Source organism: Pelobates fuscus, chromosome 3 (assembly GCF_036172605.1).
Source record: "Pelobates fuscus isolate aPelFus1 chromosome 3, aPelFus1.pri, whole genome shotgun sequence".
Classification (NCBI taxonomy): domain Eukaryota; kingdom Metazoa; phylum Chordata; class Amphibia; order Anura; family Pelobatidae; genus Pelobates; species Pelobates fuscus.
The window spans coordinates 362,574,427-362,602,070 of record NC_086319.1 but is presented as its reverse complement, the minus strand read 5'-3'; the positions used below and the strand labels follow the sequence as shown (position 1 = coordinate 362,602,070).

At 39.2% G+C, this 27,644-nt stretch overlaps 1 protein-coding gene across 1 annotated transcript; it reads right to left on the bottom strand.

Moving 5' to 3' along the window:
* Positions 1-812: 812 nt before the first annotated feature.
* RBPMS2 (RNA binding protein, mRNA processing factor 2) lies at positions 813-20,936 on the bottom strand. The gene is made up of 8 exons (XM_063449272.1): positions 20,759-20,936; positions 8,164-8,241; positions 6,842-6,880; positions 6,688-6,750; positions 5,853-6,003; positions 5,540-5,688; positions 2,342-2,414; positions 813-1,697 (listed from the first exon to the last, which is right to left on the bottom strand). Exons 1-7 carry the CDS (start codon positions 20,807-20,809, stop codon positions 2,352-2,354), a joined length of 594 nt encoding a protein of 197 aa, XP_063305342.1. The 5' UTR covers positions 20,810-20,936; the 3' UTR covers positions 813-1,697; positions 2,342-2,351.
* Positions 20,937-27,644: the final 6,708 nt, after the last annotated feature.

The following is a 27,644-nucleotide window of genomic DNA, read 5'->3' as shown; positions in this document are numbered from 1 at the left end:
AGCTGTTCAGGGATGACTGGGTTCTGGATTTGGGGAGGTGGGGGTTCAGGGCCGATCCCACCTATTTACAGTTCATTCCTTGTTATTTGCTATTCTCCGTATCAAAATATTGTAGTGTTCTGATGCCACCCTGCCTTTAGTGCAGTCCCTGGTTCTGCCAGTTTGACTAGAGGTCCACATGTGGGCAGAACTGACACTGCCACTTTCAAATCCCAACATCTTCTGTAGGTGCTCTAGATCAGTTTAACGAGTGTCAAGTTACGAGAATACATTGAGTGCAGGACTAATGTTGCATGGCGCCCATAAAGTGCTTAACTAGCATTTAAGATTTAAATAAGTTGCCTGGCAATTAAAACAGTAAATTTTGCCAAGTTTATCCATCTCTAGAATGCTCTTCATGTGCTACATACCACTAACAGATTCAACCCATGCTCAATTTAACAAGTCAAACATTATGGACTTTAGCTTGACTAGACCAGGGATTGCTAACCTTTACACCATAAATAGTTTCTCTACTACATTTCCCATATGCTCCGCTAGCTTTTAGACTAAAAGCTAGCTGAGCATCATGGGAAATTTAGTACAGAAACAATTTGTTTGTACATTTTCTGCCTCTTGCTAAAAGCTAGACCAGTGATGGCCAAGTGACTTTTCTGAATGCCACCTGTTCCTGTCTTAGTTACCCAGGAGCTTATTGAGTCCATTCAATGTGAATATTGTCATTTTAAAAAGTCAGTTTGGATGACCTGAAAATTTCCTGCTGACTATTAATGCCAAGGATAGATAACTCAAGACAAACTTTGAGCATTTTTTTTATTTTTTATATTTATATATTTGTATCCAGTATCACATTTTCATAGGATCAGCAGTGGAGAAGTTTAACCTCCAGACAAGCAAGATTCCTTTAATACTGAAATATCAATATTAAGCAGTAGACTGCAACAAAAATTGCACCATTGTTCAAGTACAGTAAACAAGCTATACTGAACCTCCACACTTTTAACCGAACATTAACTTATGACAGAATATATTCTTTTTAATAATCACACAAAAAAGAAAAAACACTTAAATGCATAAATATTTCCTTATTAAACAAGTTACAAAAATACTGGTACTTTTGCTCTGTTTCCCCATAAGGTTACATTATATTTGGCAAGAACAAACTCTCCGATAAAGATGCAAAAAAATAAAAAAACTGAAGGTGTAAGTTAGCGACCAAAGAACAGTGCACTTTAACTTAAAGGGGAATGGGAGCATTGAGCTAAGCCTTCACAGAAGCATGATAAATAATCCAAAAGGGATTCTATAGAGACTTGCGGCAATTGTTACACAAGCAGTAGATTTAACAAGTACACACCAATATCGTTAATTCATGCCAGAGAAGCAACATGCAAAAGAAAAAACCTTCCCATTACAGAAATTACTTTAACAGTCTTTCACTCTAACAACCATGCCTTCTTCAACCCAATGTTTGAGGTCACATAAATGGGCCTCTGCAGTTAGACCCTGGTTTGAAGGAGTAACCAGTGTTTATTCTGTAGACAGCAGAGGTCTGTACTGAAAGCAGTGTTATAAAGGCTCCATGATGGATGAGTTGTCCAAACATTTGGAGGCATCTGGAAAGAGGATATAATTTAATGACACAGCCAGATCATGCCCAGGTACATCACTTCATGGAGAGCCAAAGTTGAAGAAATCTAGAGAGAAAAAAAAAAAAAAAAGTTTAAGGTATGTAAACTCTCTCGGACAGCAGATATGGATCAAGTCCAGAAACCCACTGATCTTGAATGTCAAGATGCAGAGAGATGGTTGAAAAGGCAGCCAAGACATATCTGCTCAGATTAAGAGTCCTAGAAAGATTAGAATTTATTATATCCCAAAGCATAGAGTTCATCCCTCAAGGGCCCTTTATGACAGAGCAAGGTCAAATTGATTCTGGAAGACTCAGCTGGACATTGTGTCCTTAGTTGGCACAAACAAATATTGTCGCTGTATTAAACAGTTTCCTGTCTGATCCAAGAGGCTACTGGCAACACATTGAAAGAATATTTCGATTGTTGCTTTCCTGATGGTTTCGTAATCATGTTTACATGTTAAAGGCCTAATATGAGCCTTTCTGGAACCTAAAGTTAAAAAGTTAGAGTACAATCTTCAAGATGGATAAAGAACTTAGACTTTGTGTTGCCCATTGGCCAAGATCACAGGGACACATGAGTGGGTAAAGCATAGGACTGAATCACAGCCAAAGTACACCGAAACGAGGGGAAAAAATAAATAAATATAAGTTTTAGATAAGTACCAGTGCAGGCTTTAAACTGCACATGAACAAGTCCATACTTACTAAATAGCTTTTAGCAGAACTGGCGAGATTTCCATCCTTGCTGGGTGGCTTCAGAGGGAGGATACCAGCGCATCTAAAAAAAATAAAAAAAATTGGAGAGTGTTTATTCACACTAGTGCAGCCAGAGTGAATACGAAGTATGTGTAAAACGCAACATGTACACAGCTCTGCCTCACCCCATTTCTTCACATCCAAAGATTATGGTTCTACAGGTTTTCCTATGGAGCATTTGCATGTAATATAGCAAGGTGCAATCAATTTAAAATGTGAAAGTGGGTAGTGTGACAGTTTTTGTTCAAAGAAAAAAAAAAATAGCTGAACAGATAGGAGTTACCAATTCTTGGAGACTGATGGCCTCAGTCAATTCTAAAAAAAAAAAAGTATAAAATCTGCCAAGTGGACAAGTTCTGTTTGTGAAGGGTTGCATACTTCAGCCTGTAGTCTGCAACCTCTGATTAGAATGTTTATTCCATGTACACACCACAACATTGTGACCAAGAAAGTTACCAGCATTGAGTTTACAGTGGATTTCGATTCCTACCAGCTGCCAAGGCACAGTGAGCATTAGGTTTTTGATCTCTATAGTATTTGCGTTTTAAAGCCGTGTGGCCAGATAGTTTCCAGAAAGCACATTTAACCCCCATGACATTCTCACAATCGTTTCCTTGCTTCCCATTGGAAAGCAAGACATATGGAATTAATTTTAAGGAGCCCAAGTGGGAACAGGAAGCGCGACCATTTGTCAAGCCATGCAGTACGCCAACCCTGGAAACACATTTAATGGGAATGGGAGTCACGTCATTGAAGTGTCTGAACAAATAGACTTTACCAAACCAAGATGTTATCACATCCCTTTACAGCACCAGGTCAGACTTTTGGAGGCAATAATTTGACCGATTTCCCAGTACTTGTTCTGATGTATAGAAAGTGGACATTGACAAGAGCTATTCCTGCTCAGTGAAAGTTAAAAAATATATATATATATATATATATATATATATATATATATATATATATATATATATATATATATATATATATATTAAAAAAATTATGAAGTTGGTAGATTTCCTGCAACTTTATCCCTAGGATACCAACCCCAACAGTGCAATATACAAAATAATTAGTAGGATACCTTGAAGCAGAAAGTGCATTAAGTATATGCAAGTCACAGTATTTAGACTAGAGGGACAATATTCTAATACTTGTAGATTGGTTATTTCCCACTGGGAGGAACAGTTATTAAGCAAGCTGGGATATTAACAGAAAAAAAAGTTTTAAGACAGATGTTTTCCATCCACTAGTGGGGGGAGGGAGTGAAAAGAACATTTAAACATTCTACTATAATGCATTAGAAAAGCAATACATATAAACCAGGTTTCACCCACAGACCAGTGTGGGAGGGAGGGAAAGATTGCAACATTAAGGCGAGAACAGCTTTAAGTAAACAAGTAGTATATGCTTCCAGCAGTTTACAAGATTTGTTTTTTCTTCTTTTTATAAATTGTAGATTTGAAGTTACTGGTGCCTGTTGCAATGAAGTTATAAGCAGCATCCTAGTAATTAGTTTCTTCACAAATGTTTGACAGGGTTTAACATTTAAAGTCCTATGCAACTAACCAAGCCTTTCATTCCTTTGCACACTCACCAAGGGCAAGTTTCTGCTTGCCATGGCCAAATATTCACTTGCCAACGTCTAGTGGCAATTGAGCCCTGCCTCCAATATAGCACAGGTGTCTGCTGAATAGAAAAATCTCAAGTCAGTGAGCAAGGGTAATAGATTTACCTATTGAGCATACACCTAGATGGTAGTTAATTTTTTTTAAAAAATATTTTGCTTCAATGCTATGAATTATCCACCAAGTCAGAATTACTAGTAACCATAATATCACCAAAACGTGGCAGAGCAAATAGAGAAGGGAATTAGTAAGTCAGTAGCTACATAGAAGGTAGAGGATAGTTTATAGACTGTATATGGTCCCAGAGACCAGACTATTATTGCACCCCTGTAAAAATAAAATTTTACAGAAGCTTGTGACCTACTGCCATAGAGTTAAGTTGTCAGTTACCTTCTCCATTGTAGAGAAGGAACCTCTGTTCTGAGTTAGGGTGGCCGTGCAGGGCTAAGCCCATTGGCTGTGAGCCATTAGCTCACCTTACAGCCAGCAGAAGCTCTCTACAGTCTTAAGGGAGCAGGTGACTGGAACCAGGCAAGTGATAAAAAAAACAAACAAAAAAAAAAAAAACAGACTAGATCTTTACTACTTATCCTGAAGGAACCCAGGACACTTCTGGCACCATAATGTTTTGGTACATTTAAATGCTTGTTCAAGTCCTAGATTTACACACCAACTGTAAGAGTAATATTGAATTGATATCCAGCCATCCAAAAGGAACCCTTTATCCGTAGTGAATGCTTTCCCATAAGTTCCAAAACTTCAGTCTAGCAAACGTTACATGATCTAATGTGCAGCTTTAGGATATTCGGACAAATCCAGGACAGTTGAAAGAGTCCACAAAAGAGCACTTTAAATCCCCAAAACAATGTATTGTTTACTCTGGAGTTATCACCAAGAGACCCCCTTCTGAGAAAACTGCTGGATCCAAGTGTTCTGCATCAAATCCATATCATATGCAAGCAAACAGGCAATATGCCAAATGTGAAAAAAAAAAGTATTTATTTTTTTTAAATTGAGTTTAACATCTCCACTAAAACATTGTTGCCTGAGACTAAACAGCACCGGAGAGGGCTTGGCGATAAGACTGGACAGGTTATCTAGATTAAAGATTAAGTGTTACTAATCTTAAACCAGAGCACTGTGAAGTCTTGGAGACACTTTCATATCTGAAAAGATTCTTGGGTCAAGAGGGGACATTAATTGTTAACCATGTGGAGCAGATAGGTAAGCCATTTACTTTATTTGCAGAGAGACAGCCCTGCCAGACTAGTGATTTTAACTCAAGTCTCCATACGAAGCATTTTATTGCAGAATAGCAAGAGTTTGCTCCTTTGACAAGGAGTGCATATGACGTTAACACCCACTTAAATAGAGGTAAAAGGGGGACACACGGTCATAATATACAGAATATTGAATCTGTCATAGTTTTATAGAAGGTCTTGTCCCTGCAATAGCCATGCTAGATTGCGGTATATGCAACATGAAAAATTTATGCAATTAACAGAGCTGGGGCACTCACCTGTGCATGAAGTGCAGCGGCTGCAGCTGCCGCGGCAGGGTATGTAAAGGCAGCATGGGGTATTGCTGGTGTCAACTCTGTTGTGTAGAGTGGGTATGGAGCCCAGGCCTCTGGAGACGCTGGGATTAGTGCAGCCCCTGTTAGGTCATCTAAGGACAAGAAATTAAGTTAACCTGTAAATACTTTTTTTAACTTGTCTGAACAAGGTTCATGTATGTTTCACACAAAAGCACAGCATTGAGAAAACAAGCCATACCAGGTCATAGGAGGTTACTGGATAGAACTTAAGATGCCAGTAAGAGGCAGAACTTACATGGATCTCGTGCAATGAAGTGTGCTCCAAGTGCAGGGTGGAGGTTTGTGGGGTTTGGGGTAGCCATTAGTTTGTTCTTTGCCATCTTTGTGTTAGCCTTGGCAAACTCTAGCCGTAAAGTTTGTGGGTTCTCTGGGTCAAACCGAATGCCCTAGGAGGGTACAGCAAAGAAAAGTGAGGATTAAGATAGGGTACCTAAAGTAGGCATGAAGGCACCGATTGCATTTCTACAGTTAAGTGAAAACCATTAACCAGATCATTTTAACCGTTTTGGGGCACAGAATATGTTCCTGCATATTTATCACTGAGTGTCGTTTGAGTAATTGCACTTCCCCGTCCCAAAATGCCACACAAGGAGCTCCTTCTGAAGGATTACTTTAGAACACATCTACAAATTCTTTCACACTAGGCAGACAGTATGTGTGGGCCCAATGCTTCTCTGCACGAAGCACTGGGTGGGTGGATTGTGACAATAGCTGTGCCTATGTCATATCAAACAGAAGCACTGTTGACGTTGCATGCATGAACATTGCTTCTCCATAAAAATATTTTGATACAAACTACAAACATGGCTGTAGAATCTACAGTTAAGTGGATCCATCCCCTTGTCAAGGGGAGTTTGTGGGAAGAAATTTAAGATTGTGCATTTACAGTCCCACCTTAACTTTACACATCACCCCAAATATATTTGTGGTGGGACAATATTAAAGAGTCTTCAGAATTTAAAGTTTTCTTTAAGAGTAGAGTAGCTACCATAACAATGGATTATTCTGGCCAGTGTAGTGCCTATTGAGCCTACCCCACCACTTACATCTAGAAATATCACAATACTTACATTCAATGCATTCTTTGCTGCTTCAGCCCCAGCCCTGTTATCAAATGTGACAAAGCCAACAGGCTAGAGAAGAGAAAGGAAAAAGATTAATCTATTGATTGGTAATTACGTGGTGTATTATAGTTTGTAAGAGGATAACAAAAGTCAAAGTTACCTGCTTTGAGGTTAGCTTGATCAGGGATCCTTCATAACCCTAAAAGTAGAAGATACATTAGAGGAGCTAGTCCAGGAGGGTGCAACGCCTGTGATGTTATTGCAGCATTGGGAAGGTGGAAGTGCTGGATAACTAGGGAAGGACATGTCTTCATTGCTAATCAGGAACAGCAGTGACAAGCTGCAGAGGGGGTGTAATTGCACCCTCTGCCATGGGGTGGTGCTGTGGTCCCCAGTAGCAGAACTGAAGTGGTAACCATACTTCCCCAGCAGTGACTAAGGCTGTGCTCTGTCAGTGTGGATATTTGTGCTTATGCTGTGCAGTTTAAAGATGGGATCAGAGAATAAATTGGCAAGGCAATACAAGATAAAATACCATGTTTTCACACCCCTCTGCATTACAGGTTAAAATATGTACCATACATTGTAACAGCAAGGAAATGGGGAGGTGCATTTTAAATTGTAAGACCTTAGTCAACTTAACCCATCAATCTAATATGTAAAGTGTCAGAATGGTGGAATCTGAAATTGTACCTTTCACTGCCGTATGACCCCCAGTTCAGGCAAAGAAGGGAAGAGAAAAATAAGCCAGTTACCTCTTTTGGAACCAAGAGATTTTAAACTACCTCCTATAAGCCCTTTTGTCTCCCAAAACCAAAGCTTTAATCCCAATGAGTTAGATGGTATGAGAGGCTTTCACCGTTACACAAAGTGGCCCGTTACAATACATGCCAGGTTATTGGACCAGCCTTGTCAGACTGATGGCAGTAAGATACGGCTTGTCTGAACTTTAGCCGTTCCAAGATCTATTGCTTCTCAACACCTAAACAGAAGCATTAGGGGGTTCACCACTCCTCTAGATTGAACTATACATTTGAAATTGACAACAGGAGGGCATATTTATGGCAGGCGTAATAATGGGAAGTTAAGCCATTGAACAGATACAGGAATCCACAATAAAACCCAGTTTGTTCAAGCACTCCTGCTCTATAGCTACATATTAACAATTCACACCAATTTAAGGATCATATTAACACATTTTATTTAAAACCATTAAAAGCAGATTTCATGTGTACTATGACATTTAGATTTAAGGGTCTGTATGCACTAAAAGAAAATAGAAAAAATGTAAATGCTCCAATCAGGTTGTTATTATTGCAGGTTCTGAGCACGAGTTCTAAAACATTCTGACCAATCTCACTGTAAACATACAAGTCTTAGTTTTGAAAGGCTTTTGGGTAGGAAAACAAAGCACAAACAAATCACTGTTTTATAGGCACTAGATTGACTTCAGACCACCACATGTTTATAACTTCATCTTACTTTGAATGGTCGGAAAAGCAAGTATAGTTCTCTAGGTTTGATGTCAATCGGGAGACCACTGACGAATAGCGTTCGTACCTGTAGACAATTTGCAGAGTACAGAAAAAAAAAAGTTTAAAGTTGTGAGTTTTATGTTGAGACTGTTCAATTGATATATCTTTTACAACTTTCAGGCAACACTTAGCAATAGTTTTAGAGGAAAAAAGTAAAAAATAAAATATAAGAAAAGATGAGACCCCCAACACGAGATCAAGACCTAGATGTCAAAACAAATCCTGTTTATTGGCAGCTAACCGAACAGCAAGCTGCTGAGTTTCTCCAAGCTTTTACCCGTTTATATTCTGTTATTGGCAGCTAGGCAGAGAAGAGCTCAAAAGTCAACCCGTTTACCAATGAGTAAAGTCAATCTTTACCTCTGTCTACTCAAAAGCAATTACTACAAGATAAGGTTCGTCACACCACTGAACTAGTGGTTGGGTTTAGCATCAAGCCAAAGTTAGTAACTTTTAGGCATCACTACTGAAACTAGTGCTTTTTAAAGATTCCACCACATTTAGAACCACTACCTCAGAGATACACATGCTAGAATGCAGGAGATTTCAAATGGAGCACTGGTGCTTAAGCTGGACAGTTTTATATTCATTGATAAAAGTCTGGTGATTGTAAACCTTGGATGCTGTGCAATTCTCATTATGCTCTGCTGGCATTTTTGGCTTTGAATGAAGAGAGGCAGTTACCTAGCCCAAATCTTGTCCTTGGCAGTTTAAGTTTACTTGTAGGCTTCTAGAGAGAAATTGCAACAAAAACAACCCATACACACCACAACCCCCATAAAATAATGGGTCAGGAAGAGAGATCAGGTCATTTCATGTTATATGAAAAAAAAAAAAAAAAAAAAAAAAAAAAAATATCGAATTAACATATGCACGCAAAAGGTTGGTCACGTGACGTCATAGGAATGGTTCTGCATGTTGTAGACTCATGTATGAGCAGAATCCAGACTAAGGTCACTAGCAAGAAAGCTAGACCGGGCATACAGATTAGTGCATTTTGGGTTATAGCCGTGAGTGCAATATTTGCAAGGTGAGGATTTACAATCTGAAAGTGAATGCCAAGAGTGCATGCATTATAGACACCAAGGCAGAGAGCTTTGAGTCATTAAATAAAACAGAATTTTACAGACCTACAAAACTAAACCCTGTACTCAAGCTCTCACTATGCATGGGCAGCAGTGACTATAGTACACAAGCCCCAGAACATTTTTAAATACAGTTTACTGTGGGCCAGAGTTCCATTATTAAGACCTAGATATTAATTTAGCCAATATTAGGCTGTTCTATAGAGCAAGACCCAGTCAACCAGTGCGCTCATTTCTGCTTGGGCGCATGATGTTCTGCCAAATGCAATTATGCGGCCATGCATACCAAATCACCACCACGGCTAGGCTCCCTCTGCATCTATTGCACAGATTAGACAGCACTAGTAAATATTTTAGAGGATTGCTCCTGACGCAGAATGTTTTGTTCTCATTCAGAAGATATCCCTGGTGGTTTAAATAAGAGCTGCTGACATGAGTGGAAGTAAGAAGCTATGACAGGTGCCAGAGGAGGATTGGAGGCTGCACAGCCTGTGGCAGATTAAATTCTGATGGAGATTTTAAAGCTATGCAACACAGGGGTTGTCAGGTTGAAGAGCCAACCCTCTCCGTGCAGTCTTGCAAGTCAGGTCAACATACAGAGGACTCCTACTTGGTGTAGATAAGGTGCTCACACAGGTCCATACAAGCGACTTTTGCATCCAAGCTTTAAGTAAATCAATGAGGAATAGTCAAACCAATGACCCAATATAACTTGTTGATCGAGAGAGTCATTGTTAGAGCAAGGTACTATCAGCAGAGTCTTCTCCCATACTAGCCACCAATCCTGAATGTAGGTTTATTAGTCACAGCAAGCCACAAGACTTAGCCACGGCGGTCAAGGTTATGTAGCACACCAACAAATGTATTATATTACCATCTAGAAGTTCTATAAACAGAACCTTAGAGGGACTTTAACACAACGGCCTTCAGCTCATCAGTTGCATCAGCCTGCTGAACCTTGCATAAATCCATTTCGCCTAAATTTCATGAACCCTGGACATGCAGTTATTTGACAGTACAGCAAGCCATTTAGTTTTATATATTAAAAAAAAAAAAAAAAAAAAAAAAAAAAAACACACACTTCAAACATACTTATGACTTTATGACTTGGGTTCAAGACCATGTTGAGTTCAAACCGGTTTCACAGTCTGAAATGGCATCCACATGGTTACCAGCTCACTAAATCCAATTTTCTACAAAAAAATTTACATTACAACAAAATCTTGTTTTTGCCCATTTTTGGCAAATACTAGTGTAAAAATACCATGGGGAAAACCTCCAACACATCTGAAAACAGTCACTGTCCATGACAATCTTGTATTTGCCCTGGAAGCAATCAGTGCTTTATAGATTAGCTGCATATGAAGTAGCTACTATAGGTCATACTAGTACCTTGTTAAGCTCCATAATTTTGGAACACATTATGATCTGATATTGAATAAGACTGGAGTAGGCATCTTTGTCACTTCAGATGTTGGACAATCTCCCTTAATACTTTGCTAGCACGGCTGTAAGAGCATTATAGGGGAGATGTAGGAAACATCTGGGGTGCCAAAGGTTACCCATCTCAAGAATGAATTAAAGGCTTTTGTGTAGCTGGACCACAATTTCTCACCAATCTGTTTTGCTTTTCAATTTGCCACCTCCTACTCATTTTATGTAGAGGTAATGTTTTGTGGATACTGTTTAAAGTCAGTCACTGCACCCTAATTGTCCCTGAATTGGCATACAATAAGGCCTTTGGCTCAGGGCACACTCCAGCTATTATAACCCTTCAGTGCTACAAGTGTTAATGTTCAATGTTACTACTGAAGAGGCTTTCCTGTCCTTGCCTACAGTTATAAGAGTCCCCAACAGGAAAAAAAAAATTCAAATATTTTACATTATGATAGCAATTTAATAATGAACACTAATGTGTCACATGTGCCTTCCTGCATTTATCAATGTAAAGTTTGGGATGTGATTTCTGCTCTACAGGAAACTAAAGTGCACCTCCATATATTATTATTTTAGCCGTTGTACCAGTAAAGTGTTCTCTAGTCTTTACGGTCAAGTGTTTTTTCTGCCAAGGACTATACAAAAAAAAAAAAAACCCTTAATGAGGAAGTCTTCGTGTAACAGCCCAGTAATTTTAACCCTTCAGAATAGAGTATCACTTGTTTACCTTCACAGGTGAGCCACACTGCTAGATGCAGTCACTGAGTAGTACTTCAGTAAAAGTGACATCACATGACAACTGTAGTTTATAGGAACACATTTAATTGGATCCATGCAGCGCTTGCCGTAATGTTCTAGCTACATCATTGGACAGACAGCCCAAGATGAGTTTTAGGCAGATAAAGCAGAAACATTAAGTGCTGAAGTCTCAGTGCTGGAAAAGGTTTGCCTTTTCTCATGTTTTATTGCACGGGGGGCCCTCCAATCTAGAGACTAGGACACTATAGTGTTGAAGATACAGGCTTGTACAGAGAGTACCTATATCTGAAATACCCCTCTATTTGAAGAGGTTACACTGCAGCAAAAGGACTTCTGTAAAACTGGAAAGCACCAGGCCACCCGAAACATTACCAGTTTCAAATCATGCAAACCCCCATGAGTAATTCCTTACAGATGCGAATCACTATGTTTGCTCCTCATGGCATAGATGGGTTAAGACTATAGTGTTAGGAATACCAACATGCATTTTTAATGCTAGTGTTCCTTTAAAAGATCATGCTTGACTACATTTGCCTGCTTAGGCACTCACCAACTACAGAGACTGAGGACCTACAAAACATTTGAATAAGTCAGCTCCAACCTGCAGTGTTGCATTAATATATTTTGGGATATTGCTCTTCCCGACCTTATCAGAAGACTTTGCCACCAAGTATCTATTGTTTAGAAATGCAGTCAGTCATAGAACACATTTGTAAATTAACTATAGTGTCAGGAATTTAGGTTAAGCTAAAAATAAATGTAATTAAACATGCCACATCCTCCATATATGGTATGCCATTTCCCCTTTGACCTGTTTGTGGACACTGCGTCAAGCCCACTTCATTGGCCGCATGCAAGGATCTGAAAAGTGATGTCACTGAGCGCTAGCAGTGTTGCTAGGAAGTAGCTGCAGTACAGAATGGCATTGGCCCAGGTGGTTACAAGCACTAGTCAATCTGCTGATGAGTGCATTTGTGCCCTGATGTCACCCCATAGTGATAACCAAGCATGTTACCTTACAAGTCTAGCAATCAGGTGGTACCAAAATAAAAACCCAAACACTAGCCAGGAAATACCAGCTTGTGTAACTTTACCTACAGGTGCTCCTAAACATGGCTATTCAGCCACACAGTAGCCAAGCAGAAACACCAAACGTGTGCTCTGATGTGTGACACTGCCCTTCCAATTGTAACTTCACATATGGGAGCCACCATTTAAGTTACCCCACAGGTACACACAGTAATTTGGTCTATGCTGACAAAAGATGGACACTTTCCACACAAAACTAGCACACTGCATTCCACTAGCATAGGAGTGGCTTAAATGTAGATTGCATCATAACTACAAGTCTCAGAATGCTTTGCCAGCTGGGGATCTACACTTTGCCCATCCCTGCAGGCTTCTATTTAGCACTGAGCAGTGTAAATGTAAGCATGTTCTCGTAAAACATGTTTGCATTTCTGCCAGTGAGTATTTGTGGCAGCATATACACTATTTAAATGCAAGCATGCATTTTTTGCTTACAGTTAAACTCTGACAGACACAAAACATGCTGCTCGGGGCCTGACTTTCATGGCGGTGAGATGCATTCTGCACACTCACATAGTCAAGCTTCCTACAGCATTACCAAACTATTGTGACTCCACTTGCGACATACTGGATCCTCCTGGTGGCCCACGTCCCAACAAGATCTCATCTGCCCCTAACTTTATCCTGCAGCCTAATCTCCTGGCCATGCCCAGGACTATGGCAGCGGCCCACACATAACTAGTTACCGCCCTAGACCTGCAGTCTACCCCATGGAGGTGACCCTGCTACCAGAGGAACACTGGGAGGAATTGTAAAGGCTACCAAGAACCCCGCTAAATAAACCTGCTATGGTTGATGCCACGTGGATCCCAGACATCATCGATTCAAAGCCTGATACAATGTCCAGCCTTGACAGAATTTATTTTCATAAAGTGGTGCTGATACTTTACATACAATCCCAATGTTCTATTAGGTTTATTTTTGAAATTTCTGTTCATACTGTCATGGTATTGCAAGCTCAAATGTAATGAAGCACAGCAAAAAGAGAACCTAGAATTTAAATATGGTGGTAGTTTGTTGCTGTGTAGGGCAGTGCACAAAGCAATTTATGTTACTATGGGGGCCATTCAGATGGGAGAGGAAGGTAGGTTTGTGAGGCCTCTGGTGGCACTAAGGACTTAGAGAATTCCTTCCTTGGAGTTCTGAGTGATTAGCAGCAACTGGGACTTTGCAGGTTGCTTAGAATGGTTGCAGTCCGGTTAGACTTCAACCAGTCATTACTTGGGCTAGACTACTAGCTCTGAGGAGTAGTGTTCAGATCAGAGTTATGAGCTTGGGGCAAGAGTAGGGGAACTCAGTTTTGCAGTTATTGTTGGGCACCATGGTGTCTGGGACAAATTACTTAGGACAAGATAATACAATTGTCTAACAGCAGTGCCCAGATTGTGCAATGTATGGTTATTCCATGATGACACCCTGTTGGGACTGTGCTACATAGTCACAATATAGATTCCAGTTTTACCCATCAAGTCACAGCTCCTGTTTTGGGGGGGATAACCTACAAGTCACTTTGGCTATTCTGTTCCAGGAGAGACTCAGCCTGGGTAGAGGAGCTCAGTTACACACCCCTGTAATCCAGATACAGTGTTAATGCAAAGGATTAACCCTGCAATTTCCATATGGGCCTGGTTATCGTCACCACTGAAGCATCTGGGCAAGTAGAAGTCAGATACCAGGTTGCTGCAAGGTTCCCTCTAATTTTAGGGTGTTTGCAGAAAATCTATTGTGTGAATATAAACCTGAAATTGATCCTTGATAGTTTTGGTACAGTGCAGCCTCTAATTTAGTAGTTTCACTACAGTATTCCTGTTGGGTCAGCCATGTCTCTCTGCTGAGGTCTGTCAGTCCATAGAAAGCAATAGGGGCAACTGTGCAAATAAGGATACAAAATGGTTTTTAAGAAAGAAAACATTTAATTTCCAGCTTGTTGACTATACTTTGCCACAAAGCTTCAGCCCCACCTTCACAACAGTAAACAGCAATTTAATTAGCAGAATGAAATGTCTATTTTTATTTTTTTCTAAGATACAATATCAGTAGCTTGTTAACTGTATTGGGCAAGAAGTTTAATTCCCCAATTTAGGCACAAACTTAATTCTGTCCAATAAATTGTGATCCACATAAATGCACTTCAAACATGAAACTGACACAATTCTAGCAAACATTGAGGAGAGTGGTCATCACCATAGAATTTGCAGTGGTGACACATTAATGCTTCTTGATCACTCACTGAAATAAATGTTTTAGTCCCATCAAACCTCCTCCCTACCTTTAGGAAAGCTGGTGTGAGGATCTTCAGTTCCCACTTCCTTGTACACCCATAATATTTATGCTGGAGTGAAGTCCTTCTGGCTACTGGCATCACTACAGAGGGCAAGTGAAGGAGTAGAGGGGAACTGGAGACACAGTGCTCCCAACAGGCCGTCTACTCTTCCTCCTGCTTCGGGGTGGCTGTCCAGCTACCTCCCAGGGCCTGTGACATCCATTGATGGATGCTGTGAGCATCTTCTGACCCTCATGCATGGGCACACCTTAGAGGGAACAGGTTGCTACATTTGCTCAAGTGGGAGATTATAGGCACCAACCACGATAAGGAATGACCAAGGACACAACTTGAATGGAAACTATAGGGTCAGGAAAACAAAACTTTCCTGTCACTCTAGCTTCCCCCTCTGTCAAGGACCCCCCTCTTGCGGCGCTGATGGGGGTTAATAACTTACCTGGGTCCAGCACTGATCTCCCTCAGCGCTGGCTAAGCTCTGCCCATGCTCCTCCCACGCCGGCAGAAACCTAATGAGCACGTGTGGATGTCCCATAGAAAGCATTATTCAATGCTTTCCTATGGGGAAAATGTCACAGGAGGTCCTCATGCAGAGTGCGAGGATGTCCAGCGTCAGAAAACGGACCAAGAGTCAGTTTCAATTCTGCAAGTCCCTCTAGTGGCAGTCTGGTTGACAGCCACTAGGAGGCATTAACCCTCAGAGGCAATTGCAGCTTATAAAAACAGCAATAATTACCACTGCAGGATTAAGGGTGATGGGAGTTTGCACCCAGACTATTTGAATGAGCTGAAGTGGTCTGGGTGCCTACAGTGTCCCTTTATCTAGGCCAATACACTTTCTGAAACAGCAATATGCACAGTCTGAATAGCAAGGCTCGTTAATTTGCCCATGACTTCTGTAGGCAGGGGAGACATTTTCTTCCCTACTCCTTTATCAAAGTTAGTGTGTTAAGAGTTCTGGTATATTTGCCTATAGGATTTGGTTATTTGTAATAGATTGCATTTGCCACCATAAGTAGAGTAATATGCATAAGGGGCTAGTCCAGACTGTAAAAACACAGTTGGTTCCATTAAAAACTGACCTGTCCAGTTTGTTCAAGGAATCCAGTAGCAGATTTTTTTTGGACCTGCTGGTTGGCTGCTAGCGGGCCTGAGAGCCACAAGGGCTCTTGTAAAGGCAGTAGCTTGTCACAGTGTAGGGGGAGATGTTGATAACTGCCTGGGAGATTAGCTGAAGACTCCTGCTGTAACCTTGTCCAGGGTGAAGAGTTCAGTGACCCCAGACAAGCTTTAGCAACTGGGGCTGAAGCAATCCAGGGTCACTGATTGCGCCGAGGAAGTGGACCTGGTGGAGGTACTCAATAGGAGTACAAGAGCTCCGTCACAGTATGTATTCGTGGAGCCTCAGGTACACGTTTGAGGTTATCACACTTACAGCTCTGCAGAATCTCACCTATGTTTACATTTGCTTTAAAACCTGCTGAAGGGGCTTGACCAGTACAGGATGTTTATAAGATGAACCAGGGCTTTAGAATGTTCAGGAGAAAATCAGATAGAAAGGGAGATAGTGCCATAATGAAAGGATCATAACTCTTAAGTGACCTAGAAACCAAGCTTTAGTTCCACAAGAGTTTGGAATTTAGATTGTTAAAATGGGGAATCAAGAGCAGCTTGCAGATTTAATACAAGTCGGTGATCGTGCTGTGTGTCATTTATCCCAAGCCCCTTCCTGATAAAAGACTGAAGCAGACATGGCAAAGATTCCCAGCTGAAGAACCACAAGTCTCTTGATACTTTGCCCTTCAAGGCTGGAAAAGCATCATGGGGGTTGCAGTCCTACAACAGCTGTATATCCAAGTTCAGAGACCTTAATAATTTTAATAGGAAGATAGAGATGAAAGGTTTTTGGCATATGCAAAATTCTGCTACCACATGGGAAACAAAGCCCTCCAAACTATTGCGTTACTGTAATGTTTTACAGAGGAGTTGAAAGTCCAGTGACAAAGTCAGTTTCATATCTATTAATCAGTAGGATACAGAATGCAAAGGTGTCGCTATGCAACAGGAAAGTCAAAATCTTTGCCTACCCAGAAATCTGGGTGCCGCTTCCAATCTTATGCAGTTATTCCCATGGCATATTTGTTTAAAACTTCCATTTTACTTACAGAGAGCCATGTTCTGAGCATTTTAGGCAGAAGCTAATTTTCTGTGATTTATTTCAGGGAAAGGAAACTCAAAGTATTGTGGGTTCATTGGACTCAGACTTTCCGATGTCAAGACACAGAAGTGCCAAGACCCACAGGCGAGTCACCACATCTCATTTTCGGCTTTCTAGTGGAACGCTTGAGACTGTGCTAAGACAAAGTTCTCAAAATCACACCTATCACTAATGTCTGATTGGTCCAAAAAAAAAGTAATAAGTACACACTACTAAGTAGCTTTTTCCATCGTTCTGTATATTGCTGAGATCAGCTCAATCAGAAGTCTTGCATATTCCATGTAGGAACGAGGAGAGAAAAATACAAGTGTAAATACATCACACTGACAATTTACATCAATGGTAGATTTAAAGGGCACATTGTTCACCAATTCTGACTAAATAAAGCCGTCATTACAAGTCAAGATTTTTCTCAAAATTAAGCACTCTGCTCATCCCTTTAACTGTTCAGTCTGACTATTTTGCGTAGGGTTTCAGGCTCAAATATTCTGGTGTAAGATATGTAGTTATCTGGTGAACACCTAGCAAGCCACAGTTTGTCAGATAACAGTGTTATTGTTTTGTTTACAGGTTTGTTGCTGCAAAACAAAGAAACAGCAAGATATTTTTATCATTAGTTTCAGAATGATAAGTTATTTTTTCAAATTAATTCATAGGATTACACTGTTACCTCATAACACTCATATTTGTATTTTGTAAGTATTGTCAATGATAAATTAGAAGGGGAAAACAATTCTCATGTGTGGAGTAACAAACCTACCAAGTGTCACTATTTAGTGACAGTCCATTTTCTTTCCCAATATCCCTCTTTTGTAGGAGCTCCCCAGCAATGTTACTCCTAGTAATGTGTCTCTTGTAAACATAAGTTAGTAATTCACCTAAGATTTCTCAGAACAGCCCCTGTCCCCCACTTCCACTCCTAAAATATAACTGGTCATTCTTGTCCATTTGAAGTTATGAAGGGGTGGAACAAAATTGTTGTGCCACTTTGTTTAGTAATTAGTTTACTACAGACCAATTACTCTAACGTGTGCCCCCCCCCCCCCAAACCCTCTTCTAAAAATACCCTGAAGACACAGTGTATTGTACCATCAGTTATATTAATTTCAGAATGGACAATTCATAGCATAACAGGATACTTTTTTGTCTACATTACGTATGAAAGCACCCTCTGACTACAAGTGCACCCCGAAAGCACATTTACAATTTTTTTTTTTTTTTTTTTTTTTTTTTTAAATAGTGGACGAGGAAGTTTTTACCAAGTCATACCTCAAGCACAGCAATACTGAGCTCAAGACCAAGAATGGCAAGACAAAGCTTACAGGCAAGATTTATGAAGGGGAAAAAAGGCCAATTATGGGCAGAGCAATTACTTCATGTTTAACTCCGAATGCTCAAGTCATTGGAATGTTCAGTCAATACAGACATTTTGCCACAGATACAAATTTAACATGCCTATTTTCAGCTAGTTTACAGATCAACATTTAATAAAAGGAAGCCAGTACCATCGATGTTAGACAAAATGCGACTTGCCAGTTATTTCGCATTCTACACACCAGGGTAACAAGCCAAGTAACTCATTACCAATGTGACCACGTCATGTTCAATGATTAAGTGTACCTCTTCACATCCAAGTACCTAAAATGTGAATTGTAAAATCCCATCGAATAATTACAGAGGCAGGGCAAATTAACGTTAATAGCCTGCATTAAGATGCAGAGGCCTTTAGAATTTTACACAGACTTTTGCAAAAATATGTTTCACCTGTGGCAAACTAGTCAAGTTCCTGTTAACGTACCTTCCTCCCCCTCCCCTCCCCCTAAAAAAAAAAGCCTGTCTAGGATTTGTGTGATTGAGTTATATGGTATCAGTCTATTAAGCTATGCTCTTTCCTTCTTTTAGCAAGGACTACCAGTCGCCCTGAAATCTAACCACCCAGTCGCCTATCTCTGCAGGGTATATGGAATTCAGCTAGTCAAACCTTTAACAGGGCGGCATCATGCATTGCATCAGGGCACATTTTTATGCAGTGTTTACGGATGTCTAAAAGTATGTTTTTGGGAATATTCTGTTAGAACTTGCAAGAAATCCTGTTGTCTGGAGGTTAATTAGCAGTACTCAATATGGTTTATCTTCGAGACAGCAGCACTAGTTCTAGTCAACAACCCCCTAACAAAAAAGAACATATAATAAACGTGCATTAAAGCCCAATAAAGTATTACGTTTTCACCCTTCAAAATTTTGACTGATTGGTTGCTATATCACTGAACAGTCTGTGGGAAAGGACAAAAGCCTTGTGGAGATACTCTGGGCAAGTATAGAGCTCCTCCACAATATAGAATGTATTGACGAGCTTTCTTAAAGATAAAACCCACTAAGCATTGTATTTAGTTTTCCAGTGATCCCAAGTCGGTCCAGTCAGTTACATTGGGAGAGTTGGGTTCAATTCATTTATGCTCTCTTAGCCTTTACTTTATGCTTAGTCATTATAAATGGTAAAGTTCTACTGCTGTACACAGTCTGTAGATTAAATTGCCCAACACAAACTTGTTCTTTTTGCCACAAATTGGAGGTGACCATTAGAGGGCAGAGGAACACGTTCCATTTACATGCACTAATGAACAGGTTCAAGGTTAGCTAGAGGTGAGGTTTATGGACCCTTTTATCTGTAGAGATTTTTTTCTTGAAGTTCCATTTAGAGAATAAACACAGTCTGTTACTTGAGGGAAAAAAAAAAAAAAAAAAATTTAAGTGAATAGAAGGCCGAGCTGAAAAGTTTAAGATTGTGATAATTCCCCACTTGTGTAAAATTAGCAATTTGGTAACTAAATCCAGTCAGGGTTATTCACCCAATTGGGTGTGTTGAAGTTGACAAGAACTTAACACTTTTTAGGTTAAAATAGCTTAATATAAAAACCCAGTCCAGTTTTGTTGTTTTTAAATTCTATAAAAATAATTTCACACATCTAGAAGGATTAGAAGGAGCCTTGTCAAAAAAATATAAGAAGTTACGTGCACACTGAGATGCAGGTAATATTTTAAATCTAGGCCTATTACAAGATTTTGAAGCAGATGTTTCCATCTCAAAACAGCTTGACTGAAGACCCACATTCCCAATGCGGTTTTTTTTATAAAAAAAAAAAAAAAAAAAAAAAAAAAAAAAAGTCAAGTCAATGATTTTTGCTGTTTTGTGTAGCGTTATGCATCAATTGTACAACACCGTTTATTGAATAAAGTTATATATAAACCCGGAATCCTTTACCAACAGAAGCAGGAAAAGCCAATGAAGTTAGTTTCAACCTTGCTACAGTATAACAGTTACAAAATAATAAAAACCCATTTAAAATGGACCTACGTGATCTTAAGAGTAACTGGACTTTAGACAACCATTTGTAGCTCCTAATAAAAAGGTGGAAGCTGTGATTGCCACAGCAAGTCTCTATAGGACCCACATTTAGTCAAATAACTACATATGAAGGAGCCAGTGACACCCAGTAAGGAGGTAATAAAATAGAACTCCCAGTAATAAAACAGCTCTCTGAGGCTTCTAAAGAACACCTCAAGTAGAAGGTTAAAGAGAAGGGTGGATGAAAACAATGTAACAGTTTTACAGCCTTAAAAGAGACGGTAAGCAGGGAGGGTGTGGACAGGTAGGTTGAAAACAGACACTTACCTCTTCTTCTATGTTATTGTTGTGCTCATTGTCGTTTTTCAGGGTACTCATGGCGTATATACCAACAGCTGATTCCTCTGCAGAGTCCACGGTGGCAGATTGGAGAGTTTCAGCTTTTTGGATAGAATGAGTCCCCCTCTTCCCCTGGGCTGCTAAGGCTAGTGATGGATGCAGCTGGTGGTGGTGGGTCTAGAGGTGCACAGTGCCCGGTGCTGAGAGAGGGATGCAGTGGGAGATAGAGAGAGGTGTAGAGGTGAGTGCTAAGGTGGGAGAGTGCAGGAGAGCTGGGGTGGGATGAGGGGTCTTTATACCACCACCCCCCCTTGCAGAAGTGAAAGCTTAATTAAGGAGAGGGGAGGAAAGGGGGGCAGGATGATGGAGAGGGGGAGTGAGTGAGGAGGGGAGCAGCAGCTTAGACTCTTCCAGTTTGTTAATCAATTAAAGTTGGAGAGGAGGAGAGGCTGGGGAGGGGTGGAGGGCTGTGCTTGTTGCTGGTAATGGGATCAGCTGGGTGTCCTCCTCCCCTGTGTATCCTGGGATATTCACCAGCCACTCCTGTCATCCTCACCAAACCAGCTGCTTGTATTTTCCATAAAAAAAGTTATTTAACTTCAACTTTGATGAACTTGAATTGCTGAAGTTTCTTAAAGTGGCAGAGGGATGTTATCTGCCTGGATCTGCCCACAATGAATGGGGATGTCTTCGCTGCAAGGGTTAAGGCGGGCTGGATCGCATAATTTTAAATAATTTGTGGTTAAAAGAAAGTAAATACGCCTCTGTTGTAGAACTACAAGTCACATGATGCTTTGCTCGTCTAAACGCTGACAAAGCATCGTGGGAGCTGTAGTTACACTAAAGTTGGAGGGGGCTTAATGTTTTGCCAGCCCTGGTTTAGAAAGTTATGAGATGGGGGTCGCCAGACTTTATTACAAATCATATACATGGGTAAATAAATGGAATAGAGGTTTGAGGAGATTTCCCCACACACACCTTAGCCTCTACATGTCTTTGACTGCAACTCTCATTATCCCCAGCCAAGATGTGAAGTTTAACCTAAAAGGAAGCTGGGGTGAGGGGTATTGTCTTATCTCCCACTTCCCATGGCCTTACTGACTCACTCTGATAAAGCCATGGTTGAAGGGTGATAAAAAATATATTAATGGATAATTCAGATTAAAACAAACGTGAAATAGGTCAAACAGGGTTAAAGAAATACCACAAAAAAAATGATAGTTAACTGTTTAACCTATTAACGATCTGGGGGTTAGCCAAATGCCTTTGTTTCCTGACATGACTTGCATGTCATTGCTCTCTAAGGTGTTAATATTACATTTAAGGTGAAATAGCTCTTTTTACATGACATGTGCAAATGAACACAGACATTAACGACCAACAAAGAAAATTATAAGTAATTAACATACAGGTATTAGGGCGTGTTAAAAAACACATTAACTAAAACAATAATGTTTTATTAACCTCTTAAGCATATTTTCAATGTTTTCATTTTAGGATCAGAGCCATTTTTATTTTCTCAACACTAATTCACTTTCTCGCAGATACACCAACAACCGATAGTGAATACATTACTATAAATAAAAAAAGGAAAAAAGGAAAACTTAAAACGAGTTTATTTCCTATGGTAATGTCTTAGTATTTGTACACAACAAGTGTAGCTAAAGAAAAATACCTTGGAATTGTTTAATTTATCTGTCTTAATATTTAGTTAACGCATAACTCGTGGTGCTCAGCTGATTATATCAATTTTTAAAAGATTGCTACTTCATAACACTCTCTGCTATTTCATTACTATTAGTATCATAAAAGCGTGCTATTTACAAAAAAGAATGCATAGTTTCACATGGTGAATTTTGCGTCTTCACGTGATCAATTTATCACCAATTTTGCCAAAATCAGTCACATTTTTTAACATATAGCAATAAAAAGTTGCATTTGGATTACGCCCCTTAAAGTACAGCAATATCAACTCGTATAATTGCTCCAAGTGTTGTGAAGCTAAACCAAGCTAAATATGTGACAGACTGATGTGCTGGGGCTTGTGTCTCCATTTTGTAGAATTTTAGCAGTTCATCAATTCAAGTATAAAATGGATGATGCGAAAGCACACAAAACATGGTATTTCACATTGGGTATTTTAAACCAATGTTTCTGCAATGTTTGTACTCCAATGTGAATTTCTTAAGTCTAATGTGTCTAGCAGAAGTATAAACCACCATTTTGTGTTCAATATTACCAGTGTAGTACATCAATAATCATGTAATAGTACACATTTCAGGTGACCAGTGTGGGGATTTTCTGCTGGGCCTATGTGTAATTCGGGTCATTTTGGAGGGTTTTATAACTAAAGTGAGAATTTAAACCTACTTTCAAATTTAAGGTAAAAAAGCGGAACTGGAAAAAAAAATCCTATAAATCAGCTATGCTTTCCGCTCGGCTACTCTGGCCTTAAATGTTAAATTCACTTTCAATTCACTTCGAATTGTCACGTTAATTAATAGCCCTGTTAGACTACTTCTATGAGAGCAAACATTTTCAAAAGTAGACAATTTGGGCAGATTTAACTGGTTTTTATCTACTTTCCGCGTCAGATTGTGCCCGTTTAAATTTTTAGACTAGGAATTTTGGATTTGCTGTGCACGTATATCTCAATGTTTTGTAAAATATTCCCTTTTCACCTCTGACACTGTTATTTCCCGTGCATTCTTTGTGTTCGACCTGTTTGCTTGCCAAAAATATAAATAAATATCTATATGATCCCCAAAATATTACCCACTCCCCAAGGGATCGATCACCATTTATTTTTAATCATTCTAAAGTAGACGTATGAGGGCATACATCACTTTTCTTGTTTGTTTGTTTGTAAAGGGAATACAACATAGCATTTGTCGCCACGACCGCAAATAGCAAAAGCATAAATGCATGTCAAGAGAAACTGCACATTGTTTTGGTAAGATATAAACAGGCTGGGTATACATCACTTTTAACACATATGGATAATATACAGACTCTTTTATCAACAGTATATGCTAAACTTAGCAGCAGCATTTTAAACTGAAATGTATTAAAATTATGAAATGTAACTAAAATGTATTAAAATTATAATTTGTACATATCACATTTACCCAATTATATTCTGTGACTCCAGTTTTTGTTAGTGAACTATTTGGAGAATTATCCAAGCGTTCGGCAGTATGGAGTCCCAGTTCTGTTTGTCAGTCTTTGCACTTCTATGAAAATTATCATAAATTTTACAGCGCCAACATATTATGCAGAGCTTTACAGTTGCAGAATAGGGATAACTGACATTGATAACAGGCAATTGCCATACAAATGATTAACTAGAGGTAAAGAAGGCGATGAAGACAAAGGCCCTGCTTAAACCAGTTATTTTATAAATAGTGGTTAAAGATGGTTGCTCCTACTCAGAAGGGTACGCCAGTAGGCGCACTGGGAGAGGAATCGTCTCATATCTATATATATATACATACAATACAAAATTATACACACATAGTTTATAATGCATGCAATAGTTTATTTAAAAATGCTCAAAATTACAATATTCATTTATCAATTTGATTAGATTTAGCTTCAAAATGGACACGTCATGCTCTCCATTAACAGGCATCTCTCATACTTGCGTATTATATTGTCAAAACAAGAATTTACCACAGGATAAATATCTGATAAACACATTGTTACCTAAAATGTGAAAACTCTTCCCCCCCCCCCCTCTGTGCAATCCTTAAATTAGTTCCATTATGAAATATAAAAAAAAAAAAAAAACTCTTTAAATATAATTAAAAAAATAAAATAAATATTTTGCATAGAAAATGAGTTGCAGAGCACATTGAGGCGGGGAGTAATACTGTTTTTTTTTTTTTTTTTTTTTTACTTTGTTGTGAATTATCAGAGTCACTTTTATCGCTCAGATCAACTTGTAGAAACATTCCAAATCCCAGTTCACCGAAGAAGAGATTCTAATCCCTTCCTCTGGTTTACGTAAACTGAGGAGAAAATGTGTTCTGCTCAGTGTTTGTGTATATGACTTGTCTGTGTTCCTTTACCCTATTCCATCCAATACATTCTGGAGACAGAGGGAGGAGCGGAGAGCAGAGCCAAATAACAAGCAAAGATATTTAAATAACGCTGAAACTATTGTGTGAGAGAGATAGGTCCACTAGAGGACTGAAGCATTGACTTTCTTCACTGCTAATAATTAATTTAGGAACATTAGGGTCAATCGCAACCCAGTAATGGCATCCCATTGATAACGAGTTTTAAACTTTGGTCGGAATCGAGTGTGTGTTTTCAACGTGATCACAATCCAAAAATGTCACAACCATTTCCTGCCAGTAACTCTCCCCAACTTAGAAATTATTAGTCACTTAAATCTTTGCTTAACTTTAGTTCTCATTGTTAATTACACGTCCTCGAGATCTATACCCCGAGCTGAAGAAGTTAAAGACAAACAAAATGGATGCATCATGGAAAGATCTGACCTTCACGGATGTTAACACGTGACAGTCATTAGCCTGTTTCATTTAACATTTTCATTGATAAGCTTCTACGTTTACCATGTTGAAATAAGACATTTTGGGTGTAGTGAGCATGTGCATTTGTTGTGATTGCAAATCCTGTATGGTTGACTTTTCAATGTCAACTTTTTTTTCCCCATCTAACTGGTAATGGTAAAAGCGGATTATTTGGATGAACACTATTGGGGCAAAATGTACAGCTTATGAACATACAAATAACCATTAACCACTTTCCTTCCTCCCCACTTCTGACTGTATCAAGCCACTATTTGAAGAAAGACAATGTATAAGGCATAGGGAATAGCGGAATACTTATAATAATTTTATTTATTTATTAAATATTTTACCAGGAAGGATACATTGAGATTTCTCTCATTTACAAGTTTGTCCTGGGCCGACAAACACTGCATTGTTACAATAGGGTACAATATACAATTACAAAAAAAAAATACAATATATACAGTACATATATAAATACATACACATATATAAATAATGCAATAATTGCAAATCCTCTTGTTTGAAGTTTGATCTGGGGTTTCTTTATTTGACACGTTTCAACAGTTAAAACTTATTTATATAAATATATATATACTAAAATAAAAGGTAATCAGTAGCAATCATAATTAAAAGACACACAGCAAATTAACTGGAAGCAAGGGGAATAAGGGCCTGCTCAAACAAAAATACAATCTAGAGGATCAGAGTTTCTTTTTTATTTTAAACTTAGTTATTAAAATAATTAGATTGCATTTACATTTATAATTGTATTCAATTAGAAAGCCTTTAACATATTTATCTTTAGAATTTGTTAGCGGTATATTCTTGAGACTTTGGGCAAAACACTCATAAGTAGACTTGTCACCCAGAACAGGGCATTGTTTTGCTCTTTACCCAGTGGTTCCCAGACATTTTAGGTTCAAGGCGCTATTAATATTTCAATATTTTTCCAAGGCACCCCAAGTCAAAATTCCTAGGTTGTATATCTGTACAGCGCTGCAACATTTACTGGCGCTATAGTGTAATGTACAGCGTTGGTGTTTGAAGAGGGACTTAGTTTTATATATAGTTTTAGTGTTTTAATATAGGGGTGTGTTTGTATGTAATGTTTGTGTTTGATTGCAGGGGTGTGTTTGAATTTAATGTTCACTTTTAAATGTGGGTGAACATTTGTGTGAAGTATATGTGTTTGAGTGAAAGGGTTTGTTTGTATATCCTTTTGAAGTTTGAATGCATGGGTGTGTTTGTATGTAATATTTGTGTTAGAATGCAGGAGTGTGTTTGTATGTTGTGCTGGTTTATGACTGCTTGGATGTATGCACATACACTACCACATACATACATACATACTTACACAGATATACATACACACAAATTCATATAGACACCGACACATACACACATAGATTCACACTGACACACACACACCGATATATACACAAACGCACCCTGACAGACACAAACATTGATACATGCACACACTATGATACAGATACACACATGGACATAAAAACACACATAATGACACACAGATGCACATACACAGACGCATATCCTGACACACAGATGTGTGCGCACACACAGACACACACTGACATATATACACACACAGATGCACAACCTGACACACGTAAATGCACACCCTGACACACACATTCATACATACACTCACAATGACACACACACGTGTTTAAATATCTCCAGCCGCCCTCCTGTTAGCTTACCTTGTGTGTCCTGGAGGGTGGCTTGGAGTCCTGCTGCTGCTGGTGGGAGTGAAGGGTCTGGAGCTCTTTGTGCTCCTCTCCCTTCATGCTGCAGCTGTCTCCTCTCCCTCCTGCGCTGACTCCCTGCATGATGCTGGGAGGAAGTGACAGGCTGTCACTTCCTTCCAGCCGGCCGACATTAGAGTCGCGGTCTTACAGGACCGCGGTACCCAACCGGGCCACTGTTCAGCAGTAATGTTTCCCCGGTGCTATCATCAAAGCACCAGGGAAACATTCCGTTCACACAGTTTGGGAACCGCTGCTTTAACCTATTTATGACAATGTACTTGGTATATCATAACAATCCTAACATTTATAGGAAGATGTACAACAGGTGCATATTAACCAACATGCTTGTTTACATTTCATCCACAAGTGAAGCATTTTAGGTAATAAATAAATAAATAAATAAATAAAAAAAGCTGTGATTTTTTTTTTGTTTAAAAAGAGATCCAGTGTAAAGCCACAGGAATTCCCAATTCCTATGGAGATGTTGCACAGAATCATCAGATAAAGAGTGTGACAGGTTAATCCCACCATATCCACCAGAATCCCAAAAATGTTTTCATC

Coding starts and splice junctions, on each gene's coding strand:
- RBPMS2 (XM_063449272.1), bottom strand. CDS start 20,809: ATGAGTACCCTGAAAAACGACAATGAGCACAACAATAACATAGAAGAA. Junction 8,242..20,758: donor ACAATAACATAGAAGAAGAG/GTAAGTGTCTGT, acceptor AATTGTCTACAG/GTACGAACGCTATTCGTCAG. Junction 2,415..5,539: donor CCGCTGCACTTCATGCACAG/GTGAGTGCCCCA, acceptor TATTTTTTTTAG/ATGCGCTGGTATCCTCCCTC.